Here is a 17158-nt window from a genome sequence, read left to right as displayed (position 1 = left end):
AATTTTTCTATGTTTATGTTTCTATAAAGAAGCAATTATTTTTATGTGCTTAAATATTTTTGCTCATTTTATCCTTTATTTTAATTAATAGCTAATTGATACTGTGGAAATCATTTATATACTAAAGCCATTTTCTTTGTTTACTACTTCTGTTTTCACGTTTTAGAGAGCTCCTCAAGAGCAAATGTATTTACTTAAATTATCTTTTAAATTTACTATATTTAAAAATATTGTAACAGCTGATCAATTTTTGGAATAAATTGTGAGATAAAATCCAACTGGAATCCTTTTAACATTAAATGATGTGCACTTGGGGCACCTGGGTGGTTCAGTGGTTAAGCGGCTGCCTTAGGCTCAGGTCAGGATCACAGCGTCCTGTGATCCAGCCCCACAATGGGCTCCCTGCTCTGCGGGAAGCCTGTGTCTCCCTCTCCCACTCCCCCCTGCTTGTGTTCTCTGTCAAACAAACAAACAAACAAATAAATAAAATCTTTAAAAATTAAAGTAAAAATAAATGATGTGCACTTCTTTTAAAATAACCCTTCTTCAATTACTTTGCTGTGTAATAATATTACTTAGGATTTTCCATTCTGTGCTTTGATGCATGGGTCTAGTTTTCTTTAATATCAAACTAATTTATTTATTGTCATTCATTGAGCATTTTCCTTTTTGGCATAACAACTCTTACCACTGCTTTTCAGAATATCCTTAGGTATTAATCTGCAATTAGTGCTTCATTAGAAAAGCAAGGGCATTTATCACACTATAGAAAAATAGATATTTGATTGGAATTGATTTAAAGTTAAAGATGAAATAGTTCTAATTGGTAGCTCGACAGAACTGGGGCATCTGATCCTTGTATGAAGTGTGTCTATATTTTTTCAGGCTCTATTCTGTATCCCTCAGAAAAGGGTTTTCGTTATATTTTAATAAAGTAAAAATTTTATTTCAATAGGTCCTGACTATTGTTAAGTATATTTTGAGACATTGTTAAATATATTTCGAGATGTTTTTTAAGGTAAATAATTATATTTCCTATATTTGCAAATACGTTCCACGAACGTCCTCAAACAGCTGTGTTGAGTTCTAGGAGGAACACATATCCCCGACTTGCCCCTTTCCTCCTGAGATCCTCGTTTGCAGGCTGTTTAAGGATTTACTCTTAAACTTTCAGAGCCCTGTGGATACAGACAGGACAGAAAGCACATCTCTTCGCTCCCCTACATCTCTCCACTGAGCTCACATCTCCAACAAATTCACTCTGAGTCTTTGCTCCCATGATCGCTGCCAGTGACGTCTCTTGGTCTCTTGCCAAGCACAGACACAACATCTGCTCTGTGGGTATGTTTTCATATCCCCAGGGAAAGATGACTGCATTACACTTGACACAAGTTCCTTCACTTTGCCCGTAAAGATTCCTCAGGGGAAATGAGCAGCTTTCTTGACTGAGACATAGCAGGGGAGAAAACCAAAGCAAAATCATGTTCCAAAAGGTTTTCCATAAAGGAACGTTCAAGGTAAAGTGGAATTGTGGGGAAAATTATCTTGGGAAGTGCAGACGTTTTTTGGGGAAAGGATATAGGAAGTCATCTCATGGAGCATGGACTGAGTTTGAATTAGCACATGAAGGCTGACTCAGAGAGTCAAGACGGGCTTTTCTGGAACCCCGTTTTGCCGCGAGCTGATCTCTCTCATCCTGTTAGACACACGTTGTCTGTATTTCTGGTCACTGGGCTCAGAATCTCATTGGGACGGTGAAGTGGTGCCACAGTCACATTTTAATTGCCAGGAGAGGAGAGCGGTATGGGTACAAACGTGCGCGTGGCGCTTTTCTGAGCAACTGTCTTCTCAAAGGAGAGAGGTCCTGGCGAGATGTGCAGAGCGGAGCTGACCCAGGCAGAGCTCCTTCTCTTATTGCACAACATCTGCTTTTCTGAAAATGTGTGAAACTACTGGTATCTCACTAAAATCATCAAGAAAGATGAGAAAAGCAGGAAAAAATGATGTGTTGAATTTTTTCTGAGTGTAAATAATCAGTCAATCTGATCAATTCTCAATCCTTGTGAATGTTAATATTGTTATAAATTAATGAATAGGAAACCAAAAATTTTCATTTTAAAGTAATCTTTCACTGACTTCTATGGAACAGAAAGAGCTCGGTGAGGTGGGAGGCTCTTGGTTGCCTGCTCCGCGTGAATGCCTCTGGGGGGGGGGCTTTAACTGCTGTCCCGCGCTCCTTCACTCTCCACTAATCGGTAGATATCTTAGGCGGATATGCCTAAAACTACATTTCCTTGAATAGCGGTTGGCCTGCTCAGTGTTAGAGGGTGTCCTAGAAAATCAGTCTCAATGCACAGGCCAGCCCAAGAGGCCCCAAATCCACTTAGAGTGACATCACATTGTGCTGCGGCCAAGGTCACAGAAATTTCCTGATCCCTACTTCTGCCTTGGTTTAGCCTTTTCCATGATGTGTTCATGGACCATGAAACTAAACGGAAACAAACAGTCATTGTTATTGGCTGAATTTATGCCTGTAAACTCAGCAGAAATAATCCCTTAGTCTGAAGGTCTAACAGGTTTTGCTTTCTCACTAAAGCCAACCCCATGTCTGAAGATCTTACCAGTTTCCCAGAAGACACAAGGGGAGAGAGGGTGGAGCTATAATTAACCAGGAGAGCTTGTGTATGTGAATTGTGTGTGTGTGTGTGTGTGTGTGTGTGTGTAAGAGGAAGGAGAGGATGTTCAGTTCTAACCCATGAGATCAGACCCAAGGTCAAATGAATTCTTTGGTCAAAAAAAAAAAAAAAAAAAAAAAAAAGAGTGAGGATGAAGTGTCAGGAGAGTCATCTAACACACATGATCTTTTAACACACAGTGACCCTACACGCTTAACCAGTGTTCTGATATCTGACTCCAAGTAGCAGCGTAAACGAGTCATGAACAAGACCAGAGGGAACGGGGGAGGTTTTCCCACGCCTCCACCCCACAGTACCTATCATATGAGGATGGGAATTAGTGACACTCTCTGAGGTGAAGGCCATTTGTCTCATCCATGGGAGTCTATCTTTTCCACAGATGTCACCTGGCATAGTCTTCTGCTGCCAGAGATGAATACCTATGCATTCTACTCTCTGTTAATTAAAACGATCGTATCTTCATGAGAGGTCATGTGAAAGCACTGCAGGGACCTTCATAATGGAAGCAGATGATGTGGGCTCAGTATCAATTCCACTCACTAGTGGGTTAGACATTTTAATCCTCTGACAATTGGTTTCTCACCCATAAAGTATGGATCCTACTGTGTACCTCCCAGGCTGCCCAAAGTGCACATCAAGTAACAGTTTTGGAAGAGCAGCACATACTGCAGGTTTGAAGAATTAGCACCTGAAACAGACTCACAACGTGATGGCCAAAGAAACTAATGTTGCTTTAGTCTCTGCTCTCTTCAGGCCCCTCTCTTGGCAAGTCTCAAGCTTCAAAGGAATGGAAGAAGGGCAGCTGACTTGCAGTCTTGCAGACAGACTCAGCCTCCCACAACACACAGGGGCTGGGAGTGAGACAACCCCTCCCCTCCCTCCTACTTCAAGCCTGGGCGGGATATGACATTGATGGGCATCGGGTGGAAGAAAAGGGAGAAATGGAGAAACAATGATTCAGTCAGAAGACCTTTATTGCCCAGTGGATCTTGAAGGGAAGCATACAGACGAGGCAGCTTTCTGCTGGAGCGGGCACCCTGCTGGCTTTCACTCCTGCAGAAGGAAAGAAAACAAAAATGTCTAACACAAATTCTGGTCTCAAATGCACATGAGATTCTGCTGCATTCTGGTGCCCACAGAACAGAAACTGCTCTTTACATAAGAATTTATGCATAGTTAATGAAAAGGATTAAGTTAGCTGGCCTTTCTTGGCCATGCTCTGAGATTTTAGATGTTCTTTTTAACCCATGCTTCTGCGAGTGTCTTCAAGGGATTCTTTAAAAAAAAAAAAAAAAAAATTAGATTTGTATCAGTGCATAGAAAATTAGAAAAAAAAATCAGCTCCCATAATACATTAGAAACGCATCAATGAATAACTTCTTGTACAATTTTCTTGCTTGAACTTTACTTGGATATATCTTAAGCACCAGATAGCATCACACTCATGTACAAATGTTATGTAATGTAAGCCCTGTGGTCTGCCAATATGGAAAGACTGAGACTCAGGAAACTTAGATAAAGGGAGAAATATGAAGACAGGAGCTTCTTGGTTTCCTGAAACAGGTAGTCACGGCTGTGAAGTATTTTTCAGGATTTGTTTCCCATCTGGCGGAGATTGAATAATAGTATTTGCCAGACTCTAGAATTCTGAACACAGACAAGTTTTCCTATAATAGCCATCCATTATTTTTTCCTCAACTGAAAAAAAAACAAAACAAAACAAAACAAAACAAAAAAACAATAAAAAAAAAACCTCAATGAGCAATAATGGACGTGATTGCAGCAAGATGTATTTTTCTGAATTTTATATATGGAAATGATCTCTGTTCTTGAAAACTGTTCTCTTGCTTGATCACTTCTGCTCTGGGAGTTTTTTCTTGCACACCTTGCAATTTACTGCTTGGAGAGAGGAGGATCTTGATTAACGTTGTGGCAGGGAAATGGTTCTTTCCACAGATCTACGAAGTGCTGACCTGAATTCTTTATTTCTGAGGCTGTAAATCAGCGGGTTGAACAATGGAGTGAGGATGGTGTAGGAGACAGATATGAGAGCATCTTGGCTGGAGGAGGAGGTGGACTTGAGCCTTAAGTAGATGAAAGAGGCACAACCATAATGGATCGTGACAACAATGAGGTGGGATGCACAGGTGGAGAAAGCTTTGTACCTGCCTAATGTGGAAGGAAACTGGACTATGGCAGAGATGATGTGTATGTAAGATACCAAAATCAGTAGCAGGGGGACAACTAGGACCAATGCACAGAGCATGATGATGACAATCTGACTCGAGTGGGTATGGTGAGATGCCACTTTGATGACAGGGGCAATGTCACAGAAGAAATGATGGAGCTGATTAGAAGAGTGAAAAGGCAGATGAAATACCATGGAGGTGATAATCTGTGCAATAGTAAAGCCACAGGCACAGGCAGCGCCCACTAGTCCCACACACACCCGGGGTCCCATGAGCTCCGTGTAGCGCAGGGGGTTACAGATGGCCACGTAGCGGTCATAGCCCATGGCTGCCAGCAGGAAGGAGTGAGAACAGCCAAGGAAGAGGAAGGTGAACATCTGGATGGCACAGCCCAGGAAGGAGATGGTCTTCTTCTGGGCCAGCAGGTCCACCAGCATCTTGGGTACAATGACGAATGTGTAGCAGGTCTCAGAGCAGGAGAGGACAGCAAGGAAGAAGTACATGGGGGTGTGAAGGGCTCTGTCCAGCACGATGGTGGAAATGATGATGGCATTGGTGCCCAGCGTGAACAGGTAGATGGGCAGGAAGGCTATGAAGAGCAGCCGCTGCAGCCCAGCCAGAGAAGAGAAGCCAAGGAAGACGAACTCCCTCACCAGGGTCTCATTGCCCCACTCCATGGAAGGTACATCATTTGGAGACAATCCAAGAGAGGGGTAGATAGTATCAAGATAAACCTCTGAAAATGAGTAGAATCACAAGAAATTGTTCATCATTGAATAGGTGTTAAGATCTGAGCTCTAAATTCATTACTCCCCCTCTATCCAGATTATATTTTAGACAAAAGGTGGTGCCTAAAATCAGCCAAGAGCACATCCAACTTTGCATCTCCACAATCATTCTAACAAAACAGGCAAACGATTCTTGATGTTTCTCAGACCCAACTATCCCTTCATCTCCTCTTGCAGGATGCAGCTGTCATTCACATCCCTCAGCCCTCACTGTTTATCATGCAAACCTGGCCTTTTGGCTTGCTTGTCCTCACATGCCTGGACCCTCAGTTGCAGAGTACATGGTTTTCACACACTACATTGAGAGGTGACTTTGTCCATGATCCTCAGCATCTTCTCATTAACATTTTCCTTAAATAGTTCAACTCTTTCCCATTTCTCCATAACTTGGACCTGCATTTCCCTTGCCCCTGTAGGCCACACTTCCTGGCATGGTCGTTGGCTCCACTTTTGCATACCCTTATTATGCTGACTGTTGCTTCTGGACCTTCATTCTGTTCCCCAACTGGATTTCCAGGATAGAATATACCTCTGCATCCTCCAGGGCCCACCTCAGAAAGCTTCCTCCTGCAGAGAGAACCCCCATCTTCCTCAGGACCCTAGTCCATTTCCATCACTTCCCTTAACTCCTACTGACACCCCATTGTGCTTGTCCTTCCTGCCACACCCACATCTCTCTTCAGTGCATCTGAAGATGCAACCCCTGATTCTAGGTAAATTTCTATAATATAAATGATATCATATTACTCCCCTCCTCAAAATTTACCCATGACTTCATATTCCAACTCTCTGTGGCTTTAAGGTCTTATTTTGGAAACCGAACTATGGGTCTGTGATCATATCAACCTTCATGGAATGCATCCTTATGCAGATATGTTTCATCTTCTTTGCCTCTACTCCTTGATTAGGCTCCTTGTTACCCATTTTTTTATTTACAAATCTTTTACCATTATTCTAAGGCTTTAGCTAAATCTGCTTTTGGGGAACGTCCTTGATATCACCCCATAAAGAGTTGTCTCTGTTCCAAGAATTTACATATGGCATTAATCCCAGTTTAATGTGTTTACTTAATTTTGAAATATTATAATGCATTTTTCTCATCTCTCTTTTCCATTGGATTTTATATCCTTGAGGAGAAGATGTAAATTGTATGTATCTTCAGCTGAATTCTCTTCAGTATCTAGAACCGTATTAAGTACACCTAATAGCTTCTCAATAAGTAATAGTTGTATAAATAAAAAAGCTAACTTGGCATATTGCTACTTATCTTGTGATGTCAAGAAGTCTTCCTAGAATGCTCAGAGTAAGAGAATCCTCAGTGTTCTTTCCTCCCGGGCATGAGGATTATACAAGACCAAGAATGCCTGAGGATTTCTGTACTACAAGGAACTAAGTAGTATCTTTCAAACCCAAGAGAGAAATCTCCATTTACAATAGGAATATAGCACTGAAGAGAGCATAACTGGAACTGCATATATTCCCAACTCCTTGGACATGGGTTATTCTCTAGAGCATATGGGAATGTAAGTAAATGGGAGAGAAAATATAAGGTAGACTTTTTATCCCAATGTGAAAAAACATATCATTCAAAATTATTATCTTAACTAATACCAATAACAAAAAATAATGGCAGTGTACCCTACCCTAGCAGAGAACCCCTACATCAATATCAGACGCTATGCAAGTGTTAAGCAGTGATTATGACAAGGCCTGTGTGTTAGGGACATGCATAAAAATAAGACCCAGTCCAGGACCTCATGGTTTGCGGTGAGATGTTTGCAGAAGTGATTATTATAAAATAATGTGGCGACTGAAATGGCAGATTCTCACTTGCAGCTGAAAGCACCAAGGAGAAAAATATTTTGTATATCTTTGGAAAAGAATATGTCTGTGCTTGTTTCTGGGTTTCTTTGTATCTGCAATAGAAATGTTGAACTAAAGCATTCTTGGAGAATATAATGAGACTGGGCATAACTTAGTTTCTACTTTCATCCAGATGTATAAAAGTTTAGGGAAGCACAGTTGCTGTGTTGCCCCTGATGTTTTGTGTTACCATAGTAACCCACCCCTGTCAGACCTTCTCTTCCTCCTCCTTATTCTGCTGCTTTTTTGTTCAACGCCTGTCAAAAGGGTCTTTATTTCCTAGAAGGCATGTTTATTCCTAGTATACTATTATCTTTCTAATTCCAGGATCCCCAATTCTTAGGACGATGAATGAATTTCCATGCTATGTTCTCAAATTTTACCTTTATAAGCACAAGTGAAGTTGAGTAATGGAATAAAATGGGTTTTGAACTTCTACCAATTTAGGCCTTAATCCTGACTTTGGCATACTTTAGTGGTAAGATCATAAATTCCCCAAGTCCCATGGTTTCATTTGTATAGTGAGAAATGCAATTCCTGTGTCCCAGGGCGACAGTGAAGATGAACTGAAATCACGTATATGGAAGAGTCTAGTTTAGTAAATAGCGAAGGCTCAGTAACACTTTCCTTTCATTACTTTACTCTTGTTCCCTTTTTGTCAGTAACATAATGAGCATTTAACTCATGGTAAGTCGTTGAATCGCCATTTCTGTGCTTTCCAAGGGAGGGAAAATTTAAGAGGATTATCATCCCCCTGAGGCTCTCCAAGCCTGAAGGTAATCGGGTTGTCTAAGGAGTGTTGCTCTGCACTGGAGGGAGCAAGTTTAGAACTTAAGAATGAGGCCAGCCCTTTGCTGCCTGGTTGTTCCACAGCCAGAGCCAACCGTGTAGGTTAATTACATCTGGTAGAAAGCAAAGGAGCTTTCTTCCATTTTCTATTTTGTTGGGGATGGTATGAGACAAATTTAGAAAATAAATTGTATCAGTCCTAGTCACATATTAGGAATTTCTCATTCTGGATGTTTTATAGTTATCAATGATGCATATTTTGTAAATGTTTTTAGGTATCTATGTATTTAAGTATCAAACTCAACTCTTCGTCGAGCTCCTAAAGAATGGAACATGTTGCTCCATAATTCTCATACTTTATGATTTCATGATTTCTATTACGTTCTAAGCACCGGAAATATAAATATGAGTAAAATCACTGTCCCTTTGTTTGAGAAGAGCGAACCAAACAGCAGGCATATTGCAAGGCAAACCGTCATAAACATTATGAAAGAAGTACCAGCAAAATGTCCTGAAAATCTTGAGGAAACGACAAATAATTTCTGGAAAGCTTTGAAGAGCAAACAGTATTCGAATATCACCAGTTAGCATTTTGATAAAAATATGACATTACAGGCGTTATTCATGTAAACATTGTGATTGAGCTGATGGCCACTTTCCTTAGTGTTGACTAGCCCTTCAGAACAGAACCAGTGCCTGTTGTTTTGTTGTGTTAACATACAGACATTTCATATTTCCAAAGGAAATGCAGGTGTTTATACATACATGGCTGTGAAACACTCACTTCTCCCTTTCTTCTGTTTCTGTACCGTTAACGTCACATTAAGTTCACCAACTAACCCCACCCCTAGGCTACTTCAGTTAGTTCTTAGGGGGACTTCATTCCCCCCCACCACTAGTCTGTCAGTATTCATTTTGACATTTTAGGGAAGAAAAAAAAATAAAATACAATTTTGTGAGAGCTTATCAACCAAAATTTAGAACCATCTTTTAGAAATATAATGTGAACTAACATTTATTACAAGTTCGCCATATTCAGAAGAGAGTGAAAAAAAAATTATATGTATTGATCATTGGTGTTCATAATGAGCCCTGAGGTACATATTAATTTTGTTATATCCATTATAAAGATGAGAAATTTAATAACCAAAGAGTTTGAGGATATGATTCAAGTTCACACAGCCAGTAGAAGTAGCCAGTAGAACACATATACATAGGTTACTGAAAAGAGGACAGCAGAATTCTGTCACTCTCCTTCCATACAAAGGTAATCAGACAGGCTTTCTGTGACACTTCTGTTGTGGACTCAAGTCCTGACGCCACCATGTATTGGCTCTGGGACTTTGATGTGTCTAAATCAATTTTCTCATCTTTATCATGGAGTTCACTCTGATAATCAGCTAACCTAACTTTCAAGCTCTCTCCAAAATAAGTGGGAAAATACTACGGCAATGGTTAAGTGTTATGCAAATATTAGTTCTGTCATTATCATTTGAGAATCAAAATCGGGCAGATGCTTCTCAATATGACTTTCATACTGCTGAGTGCACTCCACTGGTTTCAGAAAGGGTTTAATAGGATAGTTTCCTTGACCAGGACAGGGAAATGTACACTGCACCTGTCCCTTATCCAGGAGGATCTCCAAAAAGTCTGAGTCATAAATGTCATGGTCCCAGGAGATCTTAAACCTCTAGCCCAGCAGTCCCATCTGAGAGATGAAGAAATTGAGCTTCAGAGACTGCTAGGGAGACCCCGAGGCCAGAAACAACCAAGTTGATGTGTCAGCGACAGAAGAGAGGTATTTGTCTTTCAGAATGTAATTGCAATTGTGTTATCATTCTTCCCCGAGGTGTTTATTATGTAGATACTAACTTCTCTTTGTGCATCTTTGTGCACTTTCTCCCATGTCTGTTCCTAAGCCCACCAGGTCTCTATGAGCTTGTGCTAGTGTTTCTGACTGACTCTGATTTGGCATGCCTTTGGACTTCTGTGTCTTCGGGTCTGTCAACTGTCATTGTCTGCAGGAACTCAGGAACTCTGAGACAACTTAGATACTGTAATCGTCTAGATGCCACACACCACAATCATTTCTGAAAAAGAATATTACTCTGGATTTGTAGATGCGTACACACACACACAAACACACACACAATGGGTTGTTATTCAGACTTTAAAAAAACAAAACAAAAAAAAGTTAAAAAAAAAAAAAAAAGAGAGAGAAAATCCTGCTATTAACAAGAACATGGGCCTGGAAGAATCATGCTTAGTGAAGCACGTCACTCACAGAAAGCAAATTCCACATAGAGGAGGAAACCAAAGAGTCAACCGCACAGACACAGAGCAGAATGGTGATGGTCAGAGTCAGGGCAAGTGCACAGTGGCTGTTCAGTGGGTACGGCTGCCAGCTGTGTAAGATGAACACGTTCTAGAGATCCGCTCTTCATCATCGTGCCCGTAGTTAACACTACAGTATTATGTACTTCACATTAATGAAGAGGGTGGATCTCATGATAAGTATCCTTGCTCTAATGAACAAAAGATTATCTGATTAAAATTGCTGAGTGCCCTACTGAGTTAAATCAGAACAAGGACAGTGTCTATGTAAACTGAGGAAGCACACTGAAACCGTTAATTTAGGATATGTATAAAATTATATGCATAGTTATACTGAAATTCACTTTAAAGCATTCTTTGGAGACCACAGCCTTACTCGTGGCCTTCTCTGCTTCTCAGTGGCACTGCACCAGCATGGGCCCATCACCCCTCTCTGTCTCTTACCTGAGATGAAAAACCATAGGTCCCACTGGGAGCTAGATGTTTGCTCTCACCTCCTGTCCGTTGTCCGCTTTCCCAGTTGGAGAGGGGGTCACTCCCAGACAGAGGTCTGTTATTCAGGGATGGACTCCCATCTGCTCTTTGTCTTCCTGAGAGGAACAGAGGCACAGAGGCTGCTGGAGACAAAAACCCAAGCTGAAGTGGAGAAAGGGGAAAGGTCAAAATGAGACAGAGGATACTGATCTGTACTCAGGGACAGAGACGTGATGATGATCTGGGGACTTAGACCCCGACCAAACGCACTCAGTTTCCTTCTCCCATGTTGCACCAGTTGATGGAAGTCCACAACCCACATCAGACACTGACCACAGAAGAGTCGGCACCTTTGTTGTATTTATTGGTAGCGGGCGGTTCTTAGCTGGGTCTCCTGATGCCAGACCCATCGTCATGGAGATGTTGCTCTGGGTTTAATTAACAGCTGAGTTGATTGTGAAAAATAGAAATCAACAAATGCCAAATTGCTCAAAATTGGGGCCAGGCAAGAGGGCTCTCAGCAACTCTCAGATGCAGCATGTAAGCAATCCTAGAAAATTTCAGTAATTTTAAGTTGATTTTTCTTTTTTTTTTTTTTTTTTTTTAATTTTTTTTTAATTTATTTGACAGAGAGAAATCACAAGTAGACAGAGAGGCAGGCAGAGAGAGAGAGAGGGAAGCAGGCTCCCTGCTGAGCAGAGAGCCCGATGCGGGACTCGATCCCAGGACCCTGAGAGCATGACCTGAGCCGAAGGCAGTGGCTTAACCCACTGAGCCACCCAGGCGCCCCTTTTTTTTTTTTTTTTTTTTTTTTAAAATTTTTTTTTAATTTAAGTTGATTTTTCAATTTTACACATTACCAAAGGACAAAAGGGAAATTTACACAGAGAATGCATGATGATAGATGCACTATAAAACATGTTGGTCTAGCTTTAAATGGGCTTTTGTACTTAAAATTAGAGAAGCCCTTCCTGTCAGGCTAGAGGGTGGATTCAGCAATGCTGCTTTTTATAGTGAAGGCCCTGGTGGGGGTGAGCTGAAAAGAGACACAGTTCACCACCCAAACTGCATTTTTCCTACCTTTTTCCTCCATTACCCAGAAACAAATACAGTGTACTGTTGTGCAAAGGGGACATGATATCAGTGTGTGCAGAGAGTTGGGTAGATCAGTGGTCACAGACAGCATTACCTGATGATACAAATGTCCTCTCAGTTTGCACAACAGTACCATCGCTTATTTTCTAATCTCCAAAATTTCTGGTTTCCCTTTGTCTCGTGGCCACATGAGGCATGAATGTGATTCAGCATCACTTTCCATCCATATGTGGATGGATGTTGAAAACCCCTAACAATGAGATGGCACAAAGTAGGAACTCATCAAGTATCAGTAGATAAAGAAAAAATGACACAAAACAGAGCAAAAGGGAGCATCAGAACTCATGCCCATGAAGAAGGAAATAAGAAGAGTGAATTTAATGGATTGAATTGGAATGCTGAACTTTGTTCTGTTACTGATGCCCATCGCTCACTTCTACTACTTGATCAAGGTATTATGGGCCTGTGAAAAGCTGTGTATATTTAATGTAGGCATCTCGATGAGCTTGGGGATAAGTACACACCCATAAACCATCACCACCACCAAGCCCATAGACCTATGCATCAGCTCCCAAAATTTCTTCCCATCACTATTACTGTCATTGTTCTTTTCACCATTTTGTGTTAAGATGGCAAGCATAAGATCTACCCTCCTAGCCAATCTGCAGTATGCAGTATTGTATTGTTAGCTGTAGTACTGTGTGGTATGGTAGATCTCCAGAACTCATCTTCCATAACTGAAATTTTGTGCCCTTGACCGACATCTCCTCATTTTCACCTCCCCGTAGCCCAGGGCTACCACCATTTATTTTCCATTCTCTTCTATGAGTTTGTGCTATTTTTGATTCCCCTTATCAGGACCTTGTGTAGTATCTGTCCTTCTGTGACTGGTTTATTCCATGTATCATAATGTCCTCCAGGCTCATCTGACCAGGGACAGGGCTTCCTTCCTTCTAAGGCTGAGTAAGATTCCATTGTATGTATATACCACGTTTTCTTTATCCATTCATCCTTCCTTGTGGGCCTTTAGTTGGGTATCTCTTTGATCTCCTGATTCTGATTCCCCTGGATAAATACTCAGAAATGGGGTTGATGGATCATACGATCGTTGTATTTTTAATTTTTTTAGGAAACTCCTTTCTGCTTTTCATAATGGCTCCATTATGAATGGCTCCACCAAGTGCAATTTCACCAACAGGATGCCTGAGTTCCCTTTTCCCCACCTCCTTTGCAATACTTACCTTTTTTGTCTTTAATAAAATTCATTCTTTTAAACAATAAGTCTACGTGTGAGCTGATACCTCATTGTGCTTTTAATTTACATTTCTCTAATGATAAGTGATGTTGAGCAATTTTTCAGATGCCTGTTCACTTTTTGTTTGTCTTCAACCTTGGAAATAGATAGTTTCTTCAATAAAGGTGTTGGAAAAAACCAGATATCTCCATACAAAAGAATGACATTGGACACATACATTACACTATACATATCAATCAACACAAAATAGATTAAATACTTAAACATAAGACTATATGAAACTATAAACTTCTCAAAGAGAACAGAGGGAATGTTATCTTGATAGTGGTCTTGACAATAATTATTTTGATATGACACCAGAAGCACAAGCAACAAAAGCAAACATCAAAGATATCAAACGCAAAAGCTTCTGAACAGCAAAGAAACAATCCACAAATGAAAAATAATTTTTAAAGAAGGAGAAAAAATTTGCAAAGCATGTGTTTGATAAGAGGTTAATATCTAAAATACATAAAGAACTCATACATTTCAAAAGCAAAACAACAACAACCATAACAAAGAACCAAAAACCAAATAACTTGATTAAGCAAAGGGTAAATGGCCTGAGGAGACATTTCTCCAAAGAAGATATACAAATGGCCACCCTTACTACCTTCATTTTTTCCCAATTTTGCCCTCAGTCTCATCCAATTGCTTTCCTTTAATGTTTCCAGGGAGAGCAGGTGACATGTACTATGTCAGTCAGCCAGTGGGTTTCCTCTGCTTGAGGGTTTGGTTCAGGATGGGCATGTGGTCCAAATCTGGACCATCAGAAACAGAAAAATCCAGTGTCTTAACTTCTGTTTTCACATTTGAAGAAGTGACTTCTCTCTTCCTTTAGACTGGATTGTGTGAGCTGGAGTTGTCAGAGACTGTTGAGTTTAAGCTAAAAACTTAAGCCAAGACTGAAGAAGCAGAGCTTTGAGACACATCTCAAGGACTCTGTGAGGATGACTGTTGGAACTCTACATCAACCTGTGCCCAAAACCATGGCCAGAGTGGATTTTGCAGCTTACCCGAGCCAATAGGTTTAGTTTCCATTAATACCAGTTTGAGTTGGATTACTTTTAATTTGTAACCAAGGAATCTTAAATTATAAGACCTTATCACCTTCCAGGATGGATTAGAGATGATTTAAGTATGTGCTGTGTAGGCAAGTATAAATGTATTAACATATAAGAAATTAGGATGAAAGTAAAGTAATAATATAGCAAGGTGATTTTGGAAGGGGTCATTAAGGAGTCCTTTGGAAGGAGGGTATAGAAATGTATACCCTGCAGCCAAATACATGTATTAAATTCAGTTTCAAAATTATGCATCAAAATTTACACTGGGTAATTCAAGAGACAATGAAAACAGTTAAGCGTCATGTTGTTCACAGACCTAATAATGTGGGGATGTGATTTTCAATATAGAAGGATCGATCACCTTAATGAAGCCAGAGATAATGATTGGATACCTAATCAGAAAAGAAGGTCTGCAAAACAATGTGACCATATCCCACCTTAAGCCCCAGGCTTACAGCTTCAATGGAAAACACACGTCTATTTGCTTGCTCTCAGCCCACCCAGGTCATGAGTCTGGACTAAGACTGTCCAGACCCTCCCCCGGTGCAGTTCCCACTGAGCAGCCTCTTCAAGTCCTCGTGAATGAAGGATGACAAAAGGCAACATCCCTGCCCACTCGCTGTCTCTCTTTGTCCTTCCGTACAGCAGATGCCAGTGTGGCACCTCCCGCTCCCCTTCACCCATGCTGCCCATTCCCCGCACCTCCCACGCACAAGAGCATGCATTTTTCAATATTTTAGAAAACAGATTGCTTGACCTTAACATTTAGTTCTAATATCCATCTGGAATCGATTACATGTGTGATATGAGATAAAGGTACATTCTCTGTTTCTCCTGTGGATATCCATTGATGCTGCACTATTTTTGTAAAGATTTTCTTTCATTTCAAATATGAGAGATGCACTTGAGCCCGGTGTCACCTTTGCCATAACCAGATGAATATAGGTATATTGGATTATTTCTGAGTGATCTTTTCTCTTCCATTGTTCAAGGTTTCTATTTTTGCACCAGCATTGTTTTATCTTTTTTTATATTGGAAATGTAAGTACTCTACACTAGTGCTTTTCATTTAAAAAAAAATTTTTATTGTGTTATGTTAGTCACCAAGAAGTACATCATTAGTTTTTTTTTTTTTTTTTTTTTTTTTTTTATTTTTTATAAACATATATTTTTATCCCCAGGGGTACAGGTCTGTGAATCACCAGGTTTACACACTTCACAGCACTCACCAAAGCACATACCCTCCCCAATGTCCATAATCCCACCCCCTTCTCCCAAACCCCCTCCCCCCAGCAACCCTCAGTTTGTTTTGTGAGATTAAGAGTCACTTATGGTTTGTCTCCCTCCCAATCCCATCTTGTTTCATTTATTCTTCTACCCACTTAAGCCTCCATGTTGCATCACCACTTCCTCATATCAGGGAGATCATATGATAGTTGTCTTTCTCTGCTTGACTTATTTCGCTAAGCATGATACGCTCTAGTTCCATCCATGTTGTCGCAAATGGCAAGATTTCATTTCTTTTGATGGCTGCATAGTATTCCATTGTGTATATATACCACATCTTCTTGATCCATTCATCTGTTGATGGACATCTAGGTTCTTTCCATAGTTTGGCTATTGTGGACATTGCTGCTATAAACATTCGGGTGCATGTGTCCCTTTGGATCACTACATTTGTATCTTTAGGGTAAATACCCAATAGTGCAATTGCTGGGTCATAGGGCAGTTCTATTTTCAACATTTTGAGGAACCTCCATGCTGTTTTCCAGAGTGGCTGCACCAGCTTGCATTCCCACCAACAGTGTAGGAGGGTTCCCCTTTCTCCGCATCCTCGCCAGCATCTGTCATTTCCTGACTTGTTGATTTTAGCCATTCTGACTGGTGTGAGGTGATATCTCATTGTGGTTTTGATTTGTATTTCCCTGATGCCGAGTGATATGGAGCACTTTTTCATGTGTCTGTTGGCCATCTGGATGTCTTCTTTGCAGAAATGTCTGTTCATGTCTTCTGCCCATTTCTTGATTGGATTATTTGTTCTTTGGGTGTTGAGTTTGCTAAGTTCTTTATAGATTCTGGACACTAGTCCTTTATCTGATATGTCGTTTGCAAATATCTTCTCCCATTCTGTCAGTTGTCTTTTGATTTTGTTAACTGTTTCCTTTGCTGTGCAAAAGCTTTTGATCTTGATGAAATCCCAATAGTTCATTTTTGCCCTTGCTTCCCTTGCCTTTTGCGTTGTTCCTAGGAAGATGTTGCTGCGGCAGAGGTCGAAGAGGTTGCTGCCCGTGTTCTCCTCAAGGATTTTGATGGATTCCTTTCGTACATTGAGGTCCTTCATCCATTTTGAGTCTATTTTTGTGTGTGGTGTAAGGAAATGGTCCAATTTCATTTTTCTGCATGTGGCTGTCCAATTTTCCCAGCACCATTTATTGAAAAGGCTGTCTTTTTTCCATTGGACATTCTTTCCTGCTTTGTCGAAGATTAGTTGACCATAGATTTGAGGGTCTATTTCTGGGCTCTCTATTCTGTTCCATTGATCTATGTGTCTGTTTTTGTGCCAGTCATC

The 17158-nt window shown here is 40.6% G+C and overlaps 1 protein-coding gene across 1 annotated transcript; it reads right to left on the bottom strand.

The window, feature by feature from the left end:
- Positions 1-4617: 4617 nt before the first annotated feature.
- Positions 4618-5562, bottom strand: LOC101681704 (olfactory receptor 10K2). Its single transcript, XM_004775951.2, has one exon. It carries the CDS (start codon positions 5560-5562, stop codon positions 4618-4620), a length of 945 nt encoding a protein of 314 aa, XP_004776008.1.
- Positions 5563-17158: the final 11596 nt, after the last annotated feature.

Source organism: Mustela putorius, unplaced genomic scaffold, assembly GCF_011764305.1.
Source record: "Mustela putorius furo isolate JIRA1106 unplaced genomic scaffold, ASM1176430v1.1 tig00000997_pilon_pilon_pilon, whole genome shotgun sequence".
Lineage (NCBI taxonomy): Eukaryota > Metazoa > Chordata > Mammalia > Carnivora > Mustelidae > Mustela > Mustela putorius.
The sequence above is the reverse complement of the archived record's forward strand: the minus strand, read 5'-3'. Positions and strand labels throughout refer to the sequence as shown.

Excerpts from the sequence above, each read along its gene's own strand:
- LOC101681704 (XM_004775951.2), bottom strand. The coding sequence starts at position 5,562 with ATGGAGTGGGGCAATGAGACCCTGGTGAGGGAGTTCGTCTTCCTTGGC.